The sequence below is a fragment of the Anabrus simplex genome, chromosome 1, assembly GCF_040414725.1.
Source record: "Anabrus simplex isolate iqAnaSimp1 chromosome 1, ASM4041472v1, whole genome shotgun sequence".
NCBI lineage: Eukaryota > Metazoa > Arthropoda > Insecta > Orthoptera > Tettigoniidae > Anabrus > Anabrus simplex.
The window spans coordinates 289,112,999-289,133,233 of record NC_090265.1 but is presented as its reverse complement, the minus strand read 5'-3'; the positions used below and the strand labels follow the sequence as shown (position 1 = coordinate 289,133,233).

Below are 20,235 nucleotides of genomic sequence, written 5' to 3'. Positions count from 1 at the left end.
CCATTGTTATGGAGCTGGATTGATAGAGGCTAGCAAAACATGTAACAGGATTTCAGTTATCCATGTCATTTAACGCAGCACCTGCTCGAACTGACAACCTCTGTGGTCGATACAGAGCCGTGCACGATGTTGTAAGGACCATCTGGCCCGTTGCAACATCTCTGGCGAAACGGATCGGCATACCTCGATGATGAGCTGTCCAAGGTAACAAGGACTGCCTGGCTCCTGTGCATACACCAGTTGTTTTACATGGCCTTTCAGAAAAAAATCTAGGGGCATAAGATTGGGTGGTCTGGCAGCCAGGGGACAGGTCCTCCCCTTCCTATCCATTTATCAGGATACGTCTCCGCCTCCGTAGCGTAACGGTTAGTGTTCTTAGCTGCCGTCCTCGGGGGCCCGGGTTCGATTCCCGGTACTGTCAGGAATTTAAGACTGGCAGGAGGGCTGGTATGTGGTTGAAATGGTACATGCAGCTCACCTCCAATGGGGGTGTGCCTGAAAAGAGCTGCGCCACCTTGGGATGAGGACACGAGTTTACCTTTGTCCGACTCGTTGGCTGAATGGTCAGCGTACTGGCCTTCGGTCCAGAGGGTCCCGGGTTCGATTCCCGGCCGGGTCGGGGATTTTAACCTGCATTGGTTAATTCCAATGGCCCGGGGACTGGGTGTTTGTGCTGTCCCCAACATTCCTGCAACTCACACACCACACACAACACTATCCTCCACCACAATAACACGCAGTTACCTACACATGGCAGATGCCGCCCACCCTCGTCGGAGAGTCTGCCTTACAAGGGATGCACCCGGCTAGAAATAGCCACACGAAATTATTATTATTATTATCAGGATACGTCACATGGAGATGGTTCCGGACGGCCACCACCACATGCAGTGGAGCTCCGTCATGTTGAAACCACATCCCGCAGCGGTCAAGAAGTGGCACATATTCCATAAACGGTGGTAGTTCATCTTGGAGAAACCACAGATAGTGTTGGCTGGTTAGATGGCCCTCAAAAAATGGGGACCGATGAGGTGATCACCCATGATTCCACACCATACATTCACCTCAAAAGCTGTCTGCCACACCCAATAGGAATTATCCACAGTCCAGTAATGCATCACTCCAGTAATGCATATTATGGCAATTAACAGTTCCATTGTTGTGGAATCATTCTTCGTCTGTAAATGAGTCGCTAGAAAAGCAGGTTCAGTGTCCATATGCTGTAGGATCCATTGACAGAATGCCACCTGGGCATTGAAATCATGACCATGGAGCTCCTGGTGTAAGTGCAGATGGTACGGGTAAAACCGGTGGGTATGCAATATCCGCATAACAGACGCTCGACTGATGTTTGTTTTCTGTGCCCCCTCTAGGGACACCATGGCCTTGACGTCGGTGTGGAGGCTTGTGTGCTTGTTGATCCCGAGGGCTGTGTCAGCTTAGGGTTACCCATGCTGGATTGGCCTTGGTGTAGGGCCAGACTAACAAGGTGTTGCCCGAGTTGCTTGAGAGGTGTCTGTGCTCTTTATTCTTCATCACTATTTCTACCCTTCTATTCTCACCTTCTTAAATTTCATTCCTCTTCCTGTCTGGCCACCCTCTCTGCCTCGGGTAGATTAGGTTAGTACGGAGGTTTTATCCTCCCCCAATCACAGGTTTGGGGTCGTGGCGAGGTGATGCATGGCTACTGGGAGAGTAGTTCCTAGCGACCCCCTCCAGATACTGGGCGCCCTCTGGAGTAAATAGCCTTGCCTTCGGTACATCTCCTTGGCTCTGCCGAAGGTCGACCTCATATTTCCGGAGTACTCGTGGGACCAAAAACGGAACCTCTCTCTTCTAATTCTTTTGTTCCAAAGGGTGGCACCCTTCAAAAAACAGCATCTAAGATTGCTAAGAAACGAAAGCGGTATACTCCAGTTCCAGTGGATTATGTAAGTGACGAACGTCTTCCTCGATTCCCGGTTGCTTCCAGGGTCGATGGTAAGAGTTTTCTTGATGAATGTCCTTTCATGATCAGCAATTCCATCAAAGAAATTGTTGCTGTTGAAGTCGACGAGATGCGCAAGCTCCGCGATTGATCCGTACTTATCAAGACATCTACTGTCTGAACAGTCCAGACGGCTACTTAAAGCCAAGTTATTCGGAAAGGTAGAGATGAAAATCGAGAAGCACCAAACCCTTAACTCCTGCAAGGGAGTTATATTCCACAGGGATCTGGTTAAGTCTTCCGATGATATGATGATCCGGTACCTAGCACATCGGGGTGTAACTGACGTGAAGAGGTTAAAGAGGTGTGTGGGTGATAAGCTACTTGATACGGGTGCTTTCATTCTTACCTTCGACGCCGAGACCGTACCTGAACGGATAAAAGTGGCAATGTATCGTCTGACTGTTCGTCCATATATTCCGGCACCAATGAGATGCTATAACTGTCAAAAGTTTGGCCACACCTCATTGCGATGTACAGGTTCGACAACCTGCAAATGTGTGAGAAGTGCGAGCATGTTGGGGTTGAATGCACACCACCACCTGTGTGCATCTCCAAGGAGTGCCCCACATTCAAGAGGGAGAAGAAGATCCAGGAGATAAAAATGCTGGATAAGCTATCTTATCCAGACGCCCGGAGGAAGTTCAAGTCCATGGCTGCTCCAGAGTTCTCCATCTCCTTTGCTGAAAAGGTCGCAAACATGCGGATCACTCCACAGAGTTTTGTACAGAACACCAGTACTGAAAATGCATTGAAAAGTCATAGCCAGCAACAAAATTCAATAACTAATGAAACTGGAGATTCAAATCGTGAAGCACTGAAAAGAGCGTTACTGTCGACGTTGCCTGGGAAGGGCCCTACCCAGGAACGTTCGGCTGGGAAGTCCTCCCCCAACAGGGCGGGGGGAAAGACTTCCCCAAATAGGGCTGGAAAGTCCAGCCCTCCTTCCAATGCCCAGATCATAAAGGAGGAGAAGGTGAAGCCACAGAGCTCCCTTAAGAAATTGGATAAGAAGCCTTCTCCAATTCAGTCGGGGTCCACTGGATCCTCGAAGAAATCCGGCAAGCCATCTGCCGGCTCTCCTCCAAAAAAGAAAAAAACAGTGGGCAAGAGCAAGAGGCCCCGACACCCTCTTGTTCGATCACTTTCTGGAGAACCTAGTTCTCCCAGGAAGAAGGCCCACTGTTCCCGAACAATGAGATCACCATCCGCGGAGGGTCCAGTCACCGTGCCTCCTTCTTCTGAGGAGACAATGGTGACTGAACCACTCATTGTCGTGGATGGTGATTGTGACAATAACGATACCGACAAAGATGGCGGAACCTGGCAGGTAATGGACCGAACGAAGGGTAAGAAATTGCTCTGAATTCGAGGCTTTACCTATCCACACAATGGCACTATTACAGTGGAACTGCAGTAGTTATCACTGTTGCCTAGCTGAGTTACGTCAATTGATTTCCATCTATGCGGCCTCCATAGTCTGTCTACAGGAATCTCGTTTGAGACCTGGACACGACATGACTATGAGAGCATATCGTCTTTATTCCAAAGACAGATTAGCTGTGGATGGCGCGGCAACTGGGGGCGTTTGTACCCTAGTTCGCTCCGACATCTTCAGCGAAGAAGTACCGCTCCGTACTCAGCTAGATGCAGTTGCAGTTCGCATTCCCTTGCCAGTAATGACAACGGTTTGCAATGTGGATATTCCACCGGATTACGACCTTGAAATTCGTTCACTAAAAGATTTGATCACTCAGTTGCCGCCCCCTTTCCTCAATTTGGGAGATGTGAACGCCCGTAACATACTAGGGGGTTCTCCGTCTTCCTGTGCTAGGGGAAGGATGCTGGAGCGAATGATCAACCTGTTTGATCTTTGCGTGCTTAATACAGGGGAACCAACACATTTCAGCAGCGCACATGGCACATTCTCACACCTAGATGTCACTTTGTGCAGCCGTGCGCTAGTTACCCTGCTATGGTGGCAAGTACATGACGACCTCTGTGATAGTGACCACTTCGCGATAATTATTTCTCTCTTGAATCAAAGACAGTCCGAAGTACCCAAGCGCTGGTTACTTCGGCGGGCAAATTGGCCAGAATTTTTGAAACGCGCAGTGATGGCTGATGATATGCTGGAGTCTGTTGACGACCACGTTTCTTCCATTACTACTGGAATTTTGGCTGCTGCGGAGGAAACAATTCCTTCCTCATCTGGTATTTGTCACTGGAAACAGGTCCCATGGTGGACGGACGAAATTGCAGCGGCCATACATGATTGCCGACGGGCTTTTAAGCATTATCGTTGGAATCCTACGGTGGCCAATCATATCACTTTTAAGTGTCTGCGCACGAAGGCCCGTTTTTTGATGCGAGAAAGTAAGAAAGCTACATGGGAAAAGTATGTGTCATCCATCACGACACATACTCCATCATCACAAGTGTGGACAAAACTCCGCCGTATTGTCGGAGTACAGAATGTGCCCTCAATACCCAGAATCGCCATTAATGGAGATATAGTTACGATTCCTTCAGTCATTGTAGACCACATCGTGTCACATTTCACAGATACGTCCAGCTCTAGGAGATACGACTCTGCATTTCTTCCAATTAAGCGCGAAGCAGAGGCACACCATCTCTTCGCATCCCTACAATGTGCCCTTCACGGAGTGGGAGTTGCGGAGTGCACTCGCGCTATGCAGAGATACGGCTCCTGGACCAGACAAAATCCAAGCATTTGAGAGATGTCTCAAGGATATCCTCACCCTATTCAACAGAATATGGAGTGAGGGAGTGTTTCCATCTCAATGGCGTGAGGGAATTGTGATACCAATTCCCAAGCCAGGTAAAGATCCAAAACTTCTGGATAGTTATAGGCCAATATGCCTTACAAATGGCCTCTATAAGCTATTTGAAAGGCTGGTTAACCGGCGCCTTGTGTGGGCCGTGAAAAGGAGGGTCTCTTGTCTAACTACCAGTGTGGTTTTCACTCTCATCAGTCTGCCACTGATCATCTGGTCAGACTGGAGAGTGACATTCAGGAGGCCTTTTTCCGGAAGGAACACCTTGTCACCGTGTTTTTTGACCTGCAGAAAGCTTACGACACTACCTGGCGATATGGAATTCTGTCCACACTACGCCAGTGGGGATTTCGGGGAAATTTGCCAAAGTTTATTGAGAACTTCATGTCACTCCGTCTCTTTCGAGTCCGAGTAGGGAATGCATTTTCTCAATATTATATTCAGGAAAATGGAGTACCTCAGGGATCGGTACTGAGTGTCACGCTGTTCGCAATTGCCATCAACGGCATAGTTGTCGCTGCTGGGCCCGCAGTCGTTCCTTTGCTGTATGTAGACAACTTAGCTCTGCATTACAGCTCCAGAAGGGTGGCGTTTGCTGAGAGACAGCTACAGCAAGCTATTAACCGAGTCAACAGATGGGCCCTGCAACATGGTTTTCGATTTTCAGCAGCAAAAACCTCTGTTGTACACTTCTGTCGACGTCGGCCTGTGCATCCCGAACCAGAGCTCCGCTTGTGAAACAGTGTCTTACCATGGTTGACACCAGGAGATTCCTGGGTCTCCATTTTGATAAGAGACTTACGTGGCAGCCCCACATCCGTCAATTGAAGGTTGCCTGCATGAAGAGGCTTAACATGCTTAAGTTTCTCAGCGGCACTTCGTGGGGGGCTGACCGTGCGGTACTGCTACGATTTTACACGGCTACGGTCCTCTCCCGGATTGACTATGGAAGTGCGGCTTACGGCTCAGCATTAAAATCTACGCTGAGCCTTTTAGACAGTATTCACCATAGTGGAGTAAGGCTGGCAACGGGTGCTTTCCGTACTAGCCCCATTCCCAGCCTACTCGCTGAAGTGGGAGTTCCACCTTTACGGATAAGGAGGCAGCAGTTACTCTTCACGTACGCTGCCAAAATTCGTGAAATGCTGCTACATCTAAGCTATCAATGCATCTATCGTACCCAATACCACCAGCGGTGCCAAGACCGGCCGAATGCCGCACGGCCGGTTGGGTTTCGGATTGATACTTGTGTCATGATTTGAATATTGATATCGGTGGTTGTCTTGAACGAACTCTTAGCGAGGTACCTCCGTGGTTGGTTCCGCGACTGGATATATGTCTAGATCTGCTGCGTGGACCCAAGGTGAACACGGATTCCTCCGTTTATCGGAGGCATTTCCAGGACTTCGTTCACCAATATCTGGCTGCGAGACTTATCTTCACGGATGGTTCTAAAACCGGAGATAATGTTGGTTGCTCTTTCGTCATTGATGATATGAGTACGAAGATCTCGCTCCCTAAAGTATGTAGCGTGTATACTGCAGAGCTTTACGCTATCTTAGAGGCTCTGCAGTTTGCACTATGTGGCGAAAGAAGCCACCTTCTTATGTGTACCGGTTCATTAAGCTCTCTGCAATCTATTGAAACCTGTTTCTCGCAATACCCACTTGTGGAGCAGATACATGACCTTCTAGCCAGATTAAGGGATGCTAGCACCAGAATCACTTTCAGGTGGCTTCCAAGCCACGTTGGGATTGCGGGAAACGAACTTGCGGATGAAGCTGCAACGGAAGCTGTACATTTACCTCCAAGACCAGTCAGTGTACCTGCGTACCTGCTAAGGATATTTGTTCTCAGCTACGTCGAACCATCTTGGCATCCTGGGAATCGGAGTGGCTAGATATCCGAACTCCCAACAAGCTGAGAGCAATTAAGAAGACAACTACCGTGTGGCGGTCCTCTTTCCAACCTTCACGGAGAGAGGCCATAGTACTGTGCAGGCTGAGGATAGGTCATTTACAATCCACGCACTCTTATCTCCTAAATAGGGAAGACCCCCCAGTGTGTTCTTGTGGTGCCAACTTCACCGTGGACCACATCCTCACAGAGTGCACCGATCTCTCTGGACTAAGATGGAGCCTCGGCCTGCAGGAAACACTCGAACGCATACTAGCCGATGACGCGACTACTGCTGATCTCGTCATCCCCTTTATGTGCGACAGTGGACTTATCAAGGGTATATAAATTACAAGTGTACTGTTACTCATGGAATGTACGTTCCCTTTTGATACATTAGTAATCCTTTCGGCCTAATTCTATAATTGTTTTTTGTTTTATTTTGTACTGTTTCCAAATTCCTTTGTTGAATAAATATTTTTGTTTTATATTTTAAATTTCTTTTCCACTTATTTGTTCAGAGAGGATGATTACCTCATTGTACTTCCTCTTAAAACAAAAATCACCACCACCACCACGTCTTCTGTGCAATGGCCTGTGTGCTAGTATGAGGGTTACGCCGGATAGCATCAAACGTGAGCTCTTCATTGTCAGCAGACCTCACAGGATGATCTCGAATAGGCTGTGTCCTTCCCAGGGATGCAGTATCCTGCAGGCATCTTTCTACACTCCAAAATGTCATGCCCGTTGGTTGTCTGTCCGAATAGTGCCTCTGTGGATCCATGGCAGAGTGTCAGCCTCCGGATTCCAAGATAGCGGGTTCAAACCCGGCAGAGGTAGTCGGATTTTTGAAGTGCGGAAAAAAGTCCATTCGACACTCCATGTTGTATGATGTCGGCATGTAAAAGATCTCTGGTGATACATTTGGTATTTACCCGACAAAATTAATTAAATCTCAGCCATAGACACCCAAGAGAGATCTGATTTACTCTGTCTGCCATCTAGCAGACCTAGAGTAAAAACGGAACATCGAAATTGACGAGCAGACAGTCAGATGGCGTCAAATCGAAATGTCTGCAAACGGTAGCTGAGGCCATACGATTATTATTATTATTATTATTATTATTATTATTATTATTATTATTATTATTATTATTATTATTATTATTATTATTATTACTATTATTATTATTATTATTATTATTATTATTATTATTATTATTATTATTATTATTATTATTATTATTATTATAATTTTGTGTTCTTGGTACAGGTGTTGTGCCTGGTATGCATTCTGTCTAGCTTCTCCATAGATAAGTAACATATCCACATACTTGTCACTGGAATACACCTTGAGGCAGTGAATAAACTTTGTATTGTGAATTTCTTCAAAGGAGGGGAGTTCGCACAGCTACATACTGTACCAGTAAAATAGCCCGACTTTATGAATGAATTTTAAAGTTAGCACGAAGTAGGTCTCAGGGCAATTCTGGGTGGTTTCTAGCTAGGGCCTGGTACAGGAGGCAGGGTCCTATCTACAAGAAATTTTTTAAATTGATTGAATAATAGTTTTATTCAAAAAATGCATTTCAAAGTGCACATCACCTTACTGTTGATAGTAGCTGTCTTCAACATCGCCTTTTGATGACCCGTGCTCCCAGTTCACCAGGCTGAACGGGGCTGGAACACGTTCTGGAAGTTGCCAATATTATGTTAAGATAAGGCCGGAACACCCAGGTTGGTTTGAAATGGGTTTGAGTCTCGAACTTTCGACGTTCTGGATGATCTCCGACGTTCTCCGATGATCTCCGACGATGTTGCGGGGTAATCACTCGTCACATAACTTATACGAGTGTCCAGAATTACACAGTTCCCCGACACTTTGGTTTAACAGCACTGTTTCATTTAATATGGTTGGGATATGCCATCGAATTCACTCTTAATCTTGTAGATAGAATTTAAGAGTTCACTAAAGATGTAGATGTGAGTAGCATTGAGATTGGAAGAAAATAAAGCACACAGTTCATGAATAGAATGACTGAAACTGAAAATTCTTCATGCACTTGGCACAGTTCGTGGTGATTTTCCACTAAATAAAGTAGCACTTGACATTGAAAGAAATGTATGACTGCTCTAGAGTTTATCAAAGACACTGCTGTCAGTCATGAAATAATACTTAACACTTTGACGAAGAAATAAGGTTGAAAGGAAAAGCACAGTTCATTGTTAGGCACACTTGACATTAAATAAAATAGATGATTGTTTGAGAGTTTATCAAAGACACTGCTGTCAGTCACACACAAATAACTTACACACTTCAGAAGAAATAATACACAATTTTGTTTGAACGGGATAAAGAACACAGTTTGAGTTCGGAGTGAAACCTTGGTGTCGTAGCACACGATTATACTTTTATCGTGGTAATCATTTGCAGTAACATTCATGGGAAAGTATGAACACTTTCATAAATACTCATGTCTATTAAGGAAATCATGCTGACTGAGATTTAAAGAAAAAAATGTCACAGTTAATAGTATAACGTAATAGTGTCACACTGATATTAATGATATGGGTTCAGAGATTAAGTTCTGCTGACTGATATTTAAAAGAAATATCACAGTTTGTAGTATATCGTGGTAGTGCCACATTTAAATTAATATTGGTTCCAAGATTTTCACACAGGCAACGTGGTAATGAACTCAGTTCCACAAAAACGAAAGTAAGTTATATTGAAAAGTTTCTACTGTACATGCACACAGAATATAAGTTATACATTACTGTTGTCACCTAAGTCCAATACATGACTTGTCATAATCAGAGTTCAAACACGCGCACAGATTATAAGTTCAACTTGATTGATAGACTCATTGTCCATTATAAAGACTTTGTTATACATTAGAGTTCACACGCGCATAATTGATGAGTTCAACACGACTGTCAGAGTTTAAGTCCCACATGAAGACTTTAAATATTCAAAGATAGACTCTGTCAGCACTTCGACAAACACTGCAGCGTGGAGAGTCAGGCTGAACACTCAGCTATGACTGATCTGGGTAAAGTGAGCTCTCCTTATATTCGGTTTGGGGCTCCTACGTCATCACATAACGCGATCTCTTTGAAGCGGATTTTCTCACGAAACCCTTGACGAATTTCCTTGGGCTTCGGAATTTGAGATGTTTATGCTATCCTCTTCAAAATGACGTATCGCTCAAGTTGCTGTGATTATTATTAGAGAAGTTATGAATTTTTTTCAATCGAATGTTCGCGAAGGCATGACGTTCATATCCAGAACATCCCAGGCCATGCAGGCTACACGTGGTGTCAGGCGGGTAGTCTATCTTCTCCCTGCAGCTACGTCACACACACAGCTGTCAGCGGCTAGCCTGCTCGCTCTTCCGAACGTAAACAAATCAAGTTAGCTCTGAACGTCTTGCGTAATGATTGAATACAATTAATCATAAAAAAAATACGGCATGTACGGGTCGTAACCAGTCGCATGTTATTATCATTCCAATGGGGCATACCTTGCCCTACCTGTGGTCTACGAAGCTTGAAACATGTATGACGTAGCTAACTGGCCACAGACCATCATCTCCTCATCCTCATCCAACCCAGCACCATACCCAATGTAACGATACGTACGGTCTTTTACAGGGTCAAATAAACAAATCAGTCCTTGGAAGCTGTCAAGTATGTAACCTTACCACACCCCAGGCAACTGGCTGTTAAAGAATATTCTTATGTGGGATTGGGACCTCCTACCTTGAGCACTGTCCACTATCACATATCTCCCCGCCCGCTTGTCATATGAGCTACTGCGACACTTGACCTACCACACCCACTTCCCAGCCTATATAGTACCGTGCTCCCGGTCTGTGTGTCCACCTCCTGTTTTAAATTACGTGTTCTGCATATCTGTACTCATTTTACGGGTTCATTCAAGGTACCTATAATGAATTAATAGTGGCGCTCACGATTCCTGCTGTCTTCTAGCCTGTAAACACACATCTCATTATATTATTTCGGTTTAAGGAGAGGGACTGATGTCTTTCAGAATTGTAGTGAATGTGAAGGGATGTATAAAACTGGATCGCAAGGGGCTGGTGGACCACCTGGTATATTGGGATTCCAAAATACGCATGTATGTCTTCACTGGTAATATCAAACCATGCCATATCAAACATTTCCTATGTTGCAAGTAAACATCGTGCCAATTGGTATGAGTGGCAAGATGTTCAAAAATATTATTATCAATTATAAGAGAAAAGTAGTCTAGTGCAGTACTACTTTTGGGAAGACAATGACAAGGTCCCATCAATCAATCAATCAATCAATCAATCAATCAATCAATCAATCAATCAATCAATCAATCAATCAATCAATCAATCAATACTGATCTGTATTTAGGGCAGTCGCCCAGGTGGCAGATTCCCTGTCTGTTGTTTCCTAGCCTTTTCTTAAATGATTTCAAAGAAATTGGATATTTATTGAACAACTCCCTTGGTAAGTTATTCCAATCCCTAACTCCCCTTTCTATAAACAAATATTTTTTCCCAATTTGTCCTCTTGAATTCCAACTTTATCTTCATATTGTGATGTTTCTTACTTTTAAAGACACCACTCAAACGTATTCATCTACTAATGTCATTCCACGCCATCTCTCCACTGACAGCTCGGAACATACCACTTAATTGAGCAGCTCATCTTCTTTCGCCCAAGTCTTCCCAGCCCAAACTTTGCAACATTTTTGTAATGCTACTCTTTTGTCGGAAATAATCAAGAACAAATCGAGCTGCTTTTCTTTGGGTTTTTCCAGTTCTTGAATCAAGTAATCCTGGTGAGGGTCCCTTACACTGGAACCATACTCTAGGTGGGGTCTTAGCAGAGACATATGCCCTCTCCTTTACATCCTTATTACACCCCTATACTCCCTCATAACTATGTGCAGAGATCTGTACCCTTTATTTACAATCCCATTTATGTGATTACCCCAATGAAGATCTTTCCTTATATTAACACCTGGATATGTCATCTGCAAATCGAATGAATTGGATATGGTGCCCATTTATGTTTACTCCTTTGGTATTTGCCTTAAACTTATTTATGGCTTCTTCAATAAATACATTAAAAAGGTATGGTGAGAGAGAGCAGCCCTTTCCTGATTTTTGTGTCTGGATACTTCCTCCGATACTTACCATCGTGGTCTGTCCTTCATAGAGTCGCAATACCAGCCTCTTGTCTTTACAGTCCATTCCTTTAGATTTAAGAATTTTGAGCAGTTTGTCTCAACTCACATTATCAAAAGCCTTTTCAATATCTATAAATGCTAGAGCGGTGTTCCTATTCATCTCCAACCTCCTTTCTAATATTGTTTGGAGAGCTAAGACAGCTTCTCTTGTTCCCATCCCTGTCCTAAAGCTGAACTGGTCCTGATCGATTTATAAATTTAATTTGTTATTTATCCTGTTTTTTTAATTTTTGATAATAGTATTTTGGATATATGAGAGAGCATAGTTATGGTTTTGTGACTGGAACTTTCTACACTACTTCCCTTCTTTGGTATCATAACCGTTTTCTTTTGATGAAGTCTTTTGGAATTTCACCTTCATCATAGCATCTGCAATGGCAGACAGACATTCTTTCAGTTTCTCTCCCATATTCTTAAGCAGTTCTCGAGGTATGTTTCTGGACCAGTAGCTTTATTTTCATGTAATCACTGAAGTGCTGATTCAAACTCCCTCTTTGTTATTGTAGGACCTTTATCATCTTACTCTACTTCATGTTCTGGTTCAATACACCTTAGATCGTTCAGCACATTTCCTCCTTTATACAGTTGTTCAAGGTATTCTTTCCATCTTGTACTGATGTCATCATTATCTGTTAATATTTTCCCATTTTTATTTCTTACTACGGAGCTCTTCACTTTAGGTTTCCAGTTTAAAATTTTTATGCTTCTATTATGTTCTGTCCGTCCTTCCTTCAACTACATCTTTTCTGATATTCACAGTCACCTTGACCATCCACGCTTCTTTCGCTCTTCTACACTGAGTTGTAATTTGATTTTTGACTTTTCTGTATTGTTCTTGGCTTTCTGTCATGTTCCCTCTCCTGTACTGATTTCTCTTCACTATTAAATCTTATATTTATCTGGTAATTCATGGTTTTCTTGGTTCCAGTCTTCTTGTTCCCACTATTTCACGAGTTACACCTAGCAAACCTTCTTTTATAGTATCCCATTACAATTCTTCATTTCCTTTCTTTAATTCTTTTTTTTTTTTACATGAATGTCCATAGTTTGATGGTCTTTTAACGTGGCTAAATCTAAAGGTTTTGCTTTTTGGGGATCAACTCTTTTCAGTTGGATACTGCATTTGGCCATGACTAGGCAATGGTCACTGTCAATCTCTGCCCCAGGATAGCTGTGACTTGTTTTGACTTGATTGCAATATTTTCTCTTGACAAGGATATAGTCATTTTGATAATGAGCACTGTCACCTGGGGCTTTCCAAGTGTATCTCCTGAATAATGGAATGTCAAATAACATGTTTGTCATGATCATATTGTACTGATCGCAGAAGTCTAGTAACCTCTCCCCTTGTTTGTTCCTGACACTTAGACCAAACTTCCTTCTCGCTCTGGTTTCATTTCAACAATAACTTTGAAATCTCCCATGATTATGGCATTATCTGATTCCTTTGTCAGATTCCATATTTCATCAGTGTTCTCATACATTTCTTCTATTTCTTCATCCGAGCTGTTTGATGTTGGAAAGTACACTTGAACAATAACCAGATTCCTGGAATTTGTTTTGATTGTCCTAACTAGAATCCTCTCATTAACGTGATAGGTGTTCATCACATTTCCTGCCCAGTTACATCTAATTAGCAGTCCTACTCCATTACTGCCTCCACTTGTACTACCACTATAGATTCTAAAGTCATCGCTGTAGAAATCACCATTTCCTGGCCGTCTTATTTCACATAGACCCAGAATATCTAGTTCTCTTTCATTCATGACAATTTTACCTTCTTTCATTTTTCCTGCTTCCAACAGCGTTCTCACATTCCACTTTCCAATTTTCATTCACTCGTTTATGCGAGGATTTAGCTTAATGACGACCTTGGAAGCCTCGTTACATCCCCTGACGGATCTTGGGTATCGTGCCTCATGATCAGTAAACGATACATCTTGCTGTGACAACACCATGGTTGCTTAACTTGGGATTAAGTAGTGCAGTGGTTTCCCATTGCCTTCTGCCTTCTGTGGAAAAAACCAGAAGGTCAGGTGACATCCAAAATCATCAGAATGGAGGGATAATTTTAACAACAAAATTGCTACTACTACCACAAAAGTTTTTATTCGGTGCGTTTAAGTTTTGCTAGCAGGGTCTGCCTTCTCCACCATCTAGTGTAGAAGGATTGAACCAACCTCTTGCCCGTCCATCCGTCCATCACTGGCTGGAACCAAGTAGTGTAGGCTTCAACTTAACAGCTAGTTTTGGCTAGCCTTGCAGCTGTACATTTTGGGAGGCAGAGGTGCTGATCCTCACCACGAGCTGTCAGAGAATGGTTTTCCATGGTTTTTCATTCCCCTGCACTAAGGAAAATGCCAGGACAGTGCCTAATTTAGGCCATGGCAGCACCCACCCTACCTTCTCTGCAGAGCACATCACCAAAACAAATCTCCCTGGCGTGAGAGATGGCATTACCATCTAGGATGCCTGCCATACCCTGTCCAGTTATGGAATGAATTAAACCACCCCCCATTGACTGACCTGAGTCCATGATGGCAAAGTAGGGTGGCAAAACTTTGTCCCAAAAGAACGTAGAGCTTGAAGGGCAAGTCCCACCTAAAACTCATGAGGTCGGCATCTGTCAGCTTCTCATTCCCACACAAAGTAACAAAGTACTGGTAAAAGGTGTGCTGACATCAGTGATTGTTCTCAGCTATTCTAGATAAGCCACGATGTAGACAAGTCAGTGACAGAAAAGGCGAAATGTTAGCTTGTACAAATGTCTCGAGAACAGTTGCACAATGACTTCTTCAAAGTGCGTTCAGTGGAGCATGTTAGAGATATTTGAAAATAGTGATGACAGATCCAGGCGTTGATGCCATAGGATACTTTGAAACCATTGAGTCATCAGGAGATGGGATAAGTGTGTTTTACACACAATCTACAAAGGCATAGCTGAACATTTAGAAGTTTAACTACAAGACAGCATTCAGAACAAAGAACAAAACACGAAGCATAGTTGCCACCTACTCCAAATTGACCGAAATTCTAGCACACAATACCAGTAAGAAAAACTCACCGATGAACTCAAGAAAACTCATTATTGACTTTTGCCAGTTATGGGAAACAGATCTAGAATACAAACACATCAACATGAACACACACACTCTCTCGATACTCTGAATCAGTATGAAAGATATTCACATACAACACCACAAATGAAAGTGTCAACATTCTTAGTAAACAGACAATGTATGAACACATTATACAGAAGAGCTACAGTATTAGCTATTCAGAAGATCTTGTATCAGGAGTCAGTTAGATACAGTAAATGAATTCCAGTGTTCAAAACAAAATTCTCCACATTCCAGTCAGTGCACCCTGGTTTGTTTGTTATATTCAACTATACCAAGAACTAGGAATAAGCATAATCAATTAGTTCATCACTTCACAAGCTAGAAACCCCTTCTCTTTTACAAAGTGCTTTATGCTGCACCAACACAGATAGGTCTTATGATGCTGATGGGATGGGAAAGGGCTAGGAGTGGGAAGGAAGCAGCTGTGGCCTTAATGGGAAACCATGGAAAACCAAGCAGGAAACATTACGAACATCTATCTTAATCTTCAGGGTTGTCGACGGTGGGATTCAAACCCACCATCTCCCGAATGCAAGCTCCCTAAATGCACAGTCAACTCACTCCTTTACTAACCTTCAAAAATGCTAGGAGCAGTTCCCTACAAAGATGGTGCGTGATTATCATTTTCAAGAAGAACTGAGGTTAGCTACCACATGATCTACCCCTCACCGATACAGAATAATAACACCAGTGTGTGTGGAATGCGTAACTTCTTGTGCTTAACTATTCTGAATGTTGACAAATATTAGGTTATGATTTCCTATCACACATTCAATCCCAATTGGCATTATTTTACATCAGACCTTCTCAATAGCCAGACCACAGACCACACCTGGCTTGCAGAGAGATTTATTAACTATGACCCACCACAAAATGTCAGAAATGAGAGAAAAATCAGTTTGAATATTTCAAAGAAAATAACAAAAGTAAATTGCTTTGTTCAAAATTCATGAAGGTACAAGGGAAAAACATTATTTCCTCAGTTCCTTCAAAGGTCTTCAAGTACAGACAAAATATTTGATGTGTTAGTGTATACCTCAGCTCATTTCTGAATTTAAAGATTGGTTTCCCATTCATGAAGTGAGATCAACACTGGAAATGTGAAATTTCTCTGTTAAGTATGAATGAGCTTTGCAAGACATCCACTAACTATAGAAAATTCTGTATTGAACTAAGAAAAATTTACAAATTTCCATTCATCACAGATACAGTAATCAAAATACTGACAATGTTTGAATCAACATGGATCTGTGAATGCACATTCAGTACAATGATTACCATTCGAATGCAAGAACAGGAGTAGTTTTATGGATATCACTCTTGAAAATCAGCTTTGCATTTCTTGCACTGCTTATGAGCCTCAGTGTATGGAACGTATGAAGAATAGGACCATTACTTTTTACATTGACGTTCTTGTCAGATTAGTTAACATGCAGTTGTAATTGTCAGTTGCATTTCCCGGTTCTTGGAACATAATACCATTTGTATTTCTCATAATGATTTAAAGTGAAATTCTTTTTAATATCTGCCCTATCTTATTTCTAGATTTTGTTTCCTTTCACCCCAAAATGTGTGTGCATCCCTTGTCCCATTTCTCTCCGGAATCAGTCAGGTATGAAGCTGAGATGAATTTTCATAGTGATTTTTATGACTGGATGCCCTTCCTAATATCAATCTCATCAAAGGTGTTTATTAGATTAAATGAATGACGTGATATATGATTGAAGGAAGGGAGAGAGTGAAACCCAGTGAAGGCACATAGCTTACTCCTGTTAAATAGCACCAAGGGGTCTGGTCAAGGTTTAACATCTCCATCCAATGGGCAAATCACCATCAATAGCATCATATGACTTTAGTCCATATGAACACCCAACCAAATGCCAAGGAGCTTTTACTTTCCTTACCTTCCACGCTTCCAAAGGCTTTCATAGCCTGTATGGATATGATGTTACTTTTGCTTCAATTATTTATATTGCTATTGAAATGTGGGCTGGAGATTTCTAGCCTACTCACAAGGTGTAATTTCATATCCATTGCTCATATTGTCAATCCCAAAGATTGAGACAGATCTATGAAAGCAACAACATTTTTCTAACCCATTCCAGAAGATACTGTGCACCATAAACACTCTATCTCATAATCACTGCAATAATGACGAGTAACATTGTATATGGTGTATGTAAGAAATATTTGTATACTAGCAGTTACCTGTGGCTTTGCTCGCGTGGATTTCATTATTTGAAAAATGTAATTGTTTCTTGGTACTGTAATGAGACATTATCTGAAAATCTCTAAAGCAAAACCTCACCAAAAAATTGGGTTTCATTTACCCCAGAAACATTTTTTTTTTTTTTTTTTTGCAAGTTGCTTTACATTGCACTGACACAGATAGTTCTTATGGCGATGATGAGACAGGAAGGGCTAGGAATGGAAAGGAAATGGCCATGGCCTTAATTAGGGTACAGAGCATTTGCCTGGTGTGTGCAAACGGGAAACCACAGTAAACCATCTTCAGGGCTGCCAACAGTGGGGTTCGAACCCACTATCCCCCGAATACTGGATACTGGCCGCACTTAAGCGACTGCAGCTATCGAGCTCGGTCAGAAACTTTTTTAAACCATGTTTGTTGGTATTGCCTTTTGGGGCCAAGATGACCATGCGACATAGAACTGTAAACCTGAGTCTTCTCTCAAGTCGAAAAAAACATGTTTCTTTATTTTTAAAGGAAATTTCAAACACCTATATCTGTAACATCTTCAGTTTTTGAGATATAATTATCCTCACAAAAAATAATTCAACTCTTTTTTTCACTTCTTTTCACCCCTGTTGAGTGCTTTTACCAAAAACGAAGTTTGGCTCCTTGGCTAAATGGTTAGCATGCTAGCCTTTGGTCACAGGGGTGCCGGGTTCAATTCCCGGTAGGGTTGGGAATTTTTAACCATCATTGGTTAATTTCGCTGGCACAGGGGCTGGGTGTATGTGTCATCTTCTTCATTATTTCATCCTCATTACAACGCGCAGGTTGCCTACAGGCATCAAATCAAAAGACCTGCACCTGGCGAGCTGAACACATCCTTGGACACTCCTGGCACTAAAAGCCATACGCCATTTCATTTCTGAAAACAAGAAATGTTCATTTCCAAAAACAAAAAGGTACATGTTCCTGTATTTTTAAAGGACTTTTAAATTACCAAGTTTCATGTCTGTGACATGTTAAGTTTTTGACATGTGCTGTAGATATGCCGTATCAGGACAGGCCATGGAAAGTGCGCTGACTTCCTCTATAAATGGGGCAAACTTCCCTCCCCAGAATGTAACTGTGGTGCCCTTAAGCAAACAGTCCGTCACATAGTGGAACAATGCCCCCTGAGTGCTTATCAGGGTAACCCAAAAGACTTTCTTGACCCAAATCCTTTTTGTATTGACTATTTGCAGAGCTTGAAGGTGAAATTGTAACCTACATAGTGTATTGTATATTTAATTTGTGATTGTGTGTTTCATTTTTAATGTTGTATGCTAAATAAATAAATAACCAGTTCTCATTTTAAAAATTCACCCGCTTTTTCAATTCTCTTCAGTGGATTTTCTGAAAACAAAAAAATATGTGTTTCTTTATAAACACACCTGTAACTTCTTCAGTTTTTAAAATATAAGTATTCTCATAAAAATAATTCAACTTCTTCTTCACTTCTTTCCACCCTGCTCCCACTTTAAGTGGACTTTCCAAAAACAAAAATTATGTGTTTCTTTATTTTTAAAGGAGATTCAAAATACCAACTTCCATGCCTGTAACATGTTCAGTTTTTGAGACATATGTATCCTTATAAACGGAATTCAACTACTTTACTTATTTTCACCCCCATCCCCCTCAAGTCGATTTTCCAAAAACAAAAAAATATTCATTTCTTTATTTTTAAAGGAGATTCCAAATACCAACATTCATGTCTGTAATTTCTTTTAGGTTTTTTAGATTTAAGTATCCTCGCAAATAATTCAACTAAGTTTTCAATTCTTTCACCCTCCTGCCTCCCTTAAGTGGATTTTTTGAAAACAAAGTAGATTCCAAATACCAATTTTCATTTCTGTAACATCTTTAGCTTTTGAGATATAAGTATTCTCATACAAAGAATTCAACTAATTTTCCAATTCATTCACACCCACTTCAGTGGATTTTCTGAAAACAAAAGAATATGGGGTTTCTTTACTTTGAAAGAAGATTCCAAATAAAAAAATTAATGTCTGGAACATCTTCAGTTTTTGAGATATAAGTATCCTCATAAAAATAATTCAACTCTTTGCCTGTTAAGTTCATCATCCCCCACCAAAATGTGTGTTTCGTTATATTTAAAGGGGACTGCAAATACCAATTTTCATGCCTGTAACCTTCAGTTTTTGAGATATAAGTATCCCCATAAAAATAATTCAATTTTCTTCAATTCTTTTCACACTCCAACTGTATTTTCCAAAAATTAAAAAACCTGGTTTTTTTTTTTTAATTTATAAATGAGCTTCTAAATACCAATTATTACGACTGTAACATCTTCAGCTTTTGAGATATATGTATCCTCATGAAAAGAATTCAACTCCTATTTCTTTTGGTGGTGGAGGGTTAGGAGTTTATTTTCCCCTAAATGTGTGTTTTTTAATTTCTAAAGGAGATTCCAAATACCATTTTTTACGTGTGTAACATCTTCAGTTTTCATTTAGATATAAGTATCCTCATACAAATAATTCAACTAATGTTTCAATTCTTTCAACCCCTGAATTTTCAAAAAACAAAAGAATACATATTTCTTTATTTTTAAAAGAGATTCCAAGTATCAATTCTCACATCTGCAACATCATTAGTTTTTGAGATATAGGTATCCTCATGCAAAGAATTCAACTAATATTTCAATTCTCTCACCCCCCCCCCCCAAGTGGATTTTCCAAAAACAAATATAATATGTATTTCTTTATTTTTAAGGGAGACCCAAATACTTATTTACATGTTTGTAACATCTTCAGTTGTGGAGATATCAGTACAGGTGTCCCAATAAATATAAATTCAACTCCCTTTTCAGTCCTTTCTACGCCCCTTAGGTGGCTTTTCCAAAAACAAAAGAAATGCATGTTCCTTTATTTTTATAAGATTAAAAATGCCAATTTTCATGTCTGTAACATGTTAAGTTTTTGAGATATACT

The 20,235-nt window shown here is 41.6% G+C and overlaps 2 protein-coding genes across 2 annotated transcripts in view; one reads left to right on the top strand and one right to left on the bottom strand.

Annotated features, from left to right (window-relative positions):
• Nucleotides 1-20,235, top strand: part of LOC136864159 (dynein axonemal intermediate chain 7) — a 658,911-nt gene that overhangs the window by 374,611 nt on the left and 264,065 nt on the right. Inside the window, exon 9 of the mRNA XM_068226132.1 lies at nt 5,782-5,796. Within this exon, the coding sequence (XP_068082233.1) occupies nt 5,782-5,796 (15 nt within the window). The remainder of the gene's footprint in view (nt 1-5,781; nt 5,797-20,235) is intronic.
• Nucleotides 1-20,235, bottom strand: part of LOC136856716 (toll-like receptor 13) — a 222,203-nt gene that overhangs the window by 140,907 nt on the left and 61,061 nt on the right. The window lies entirely within an intron of this gene.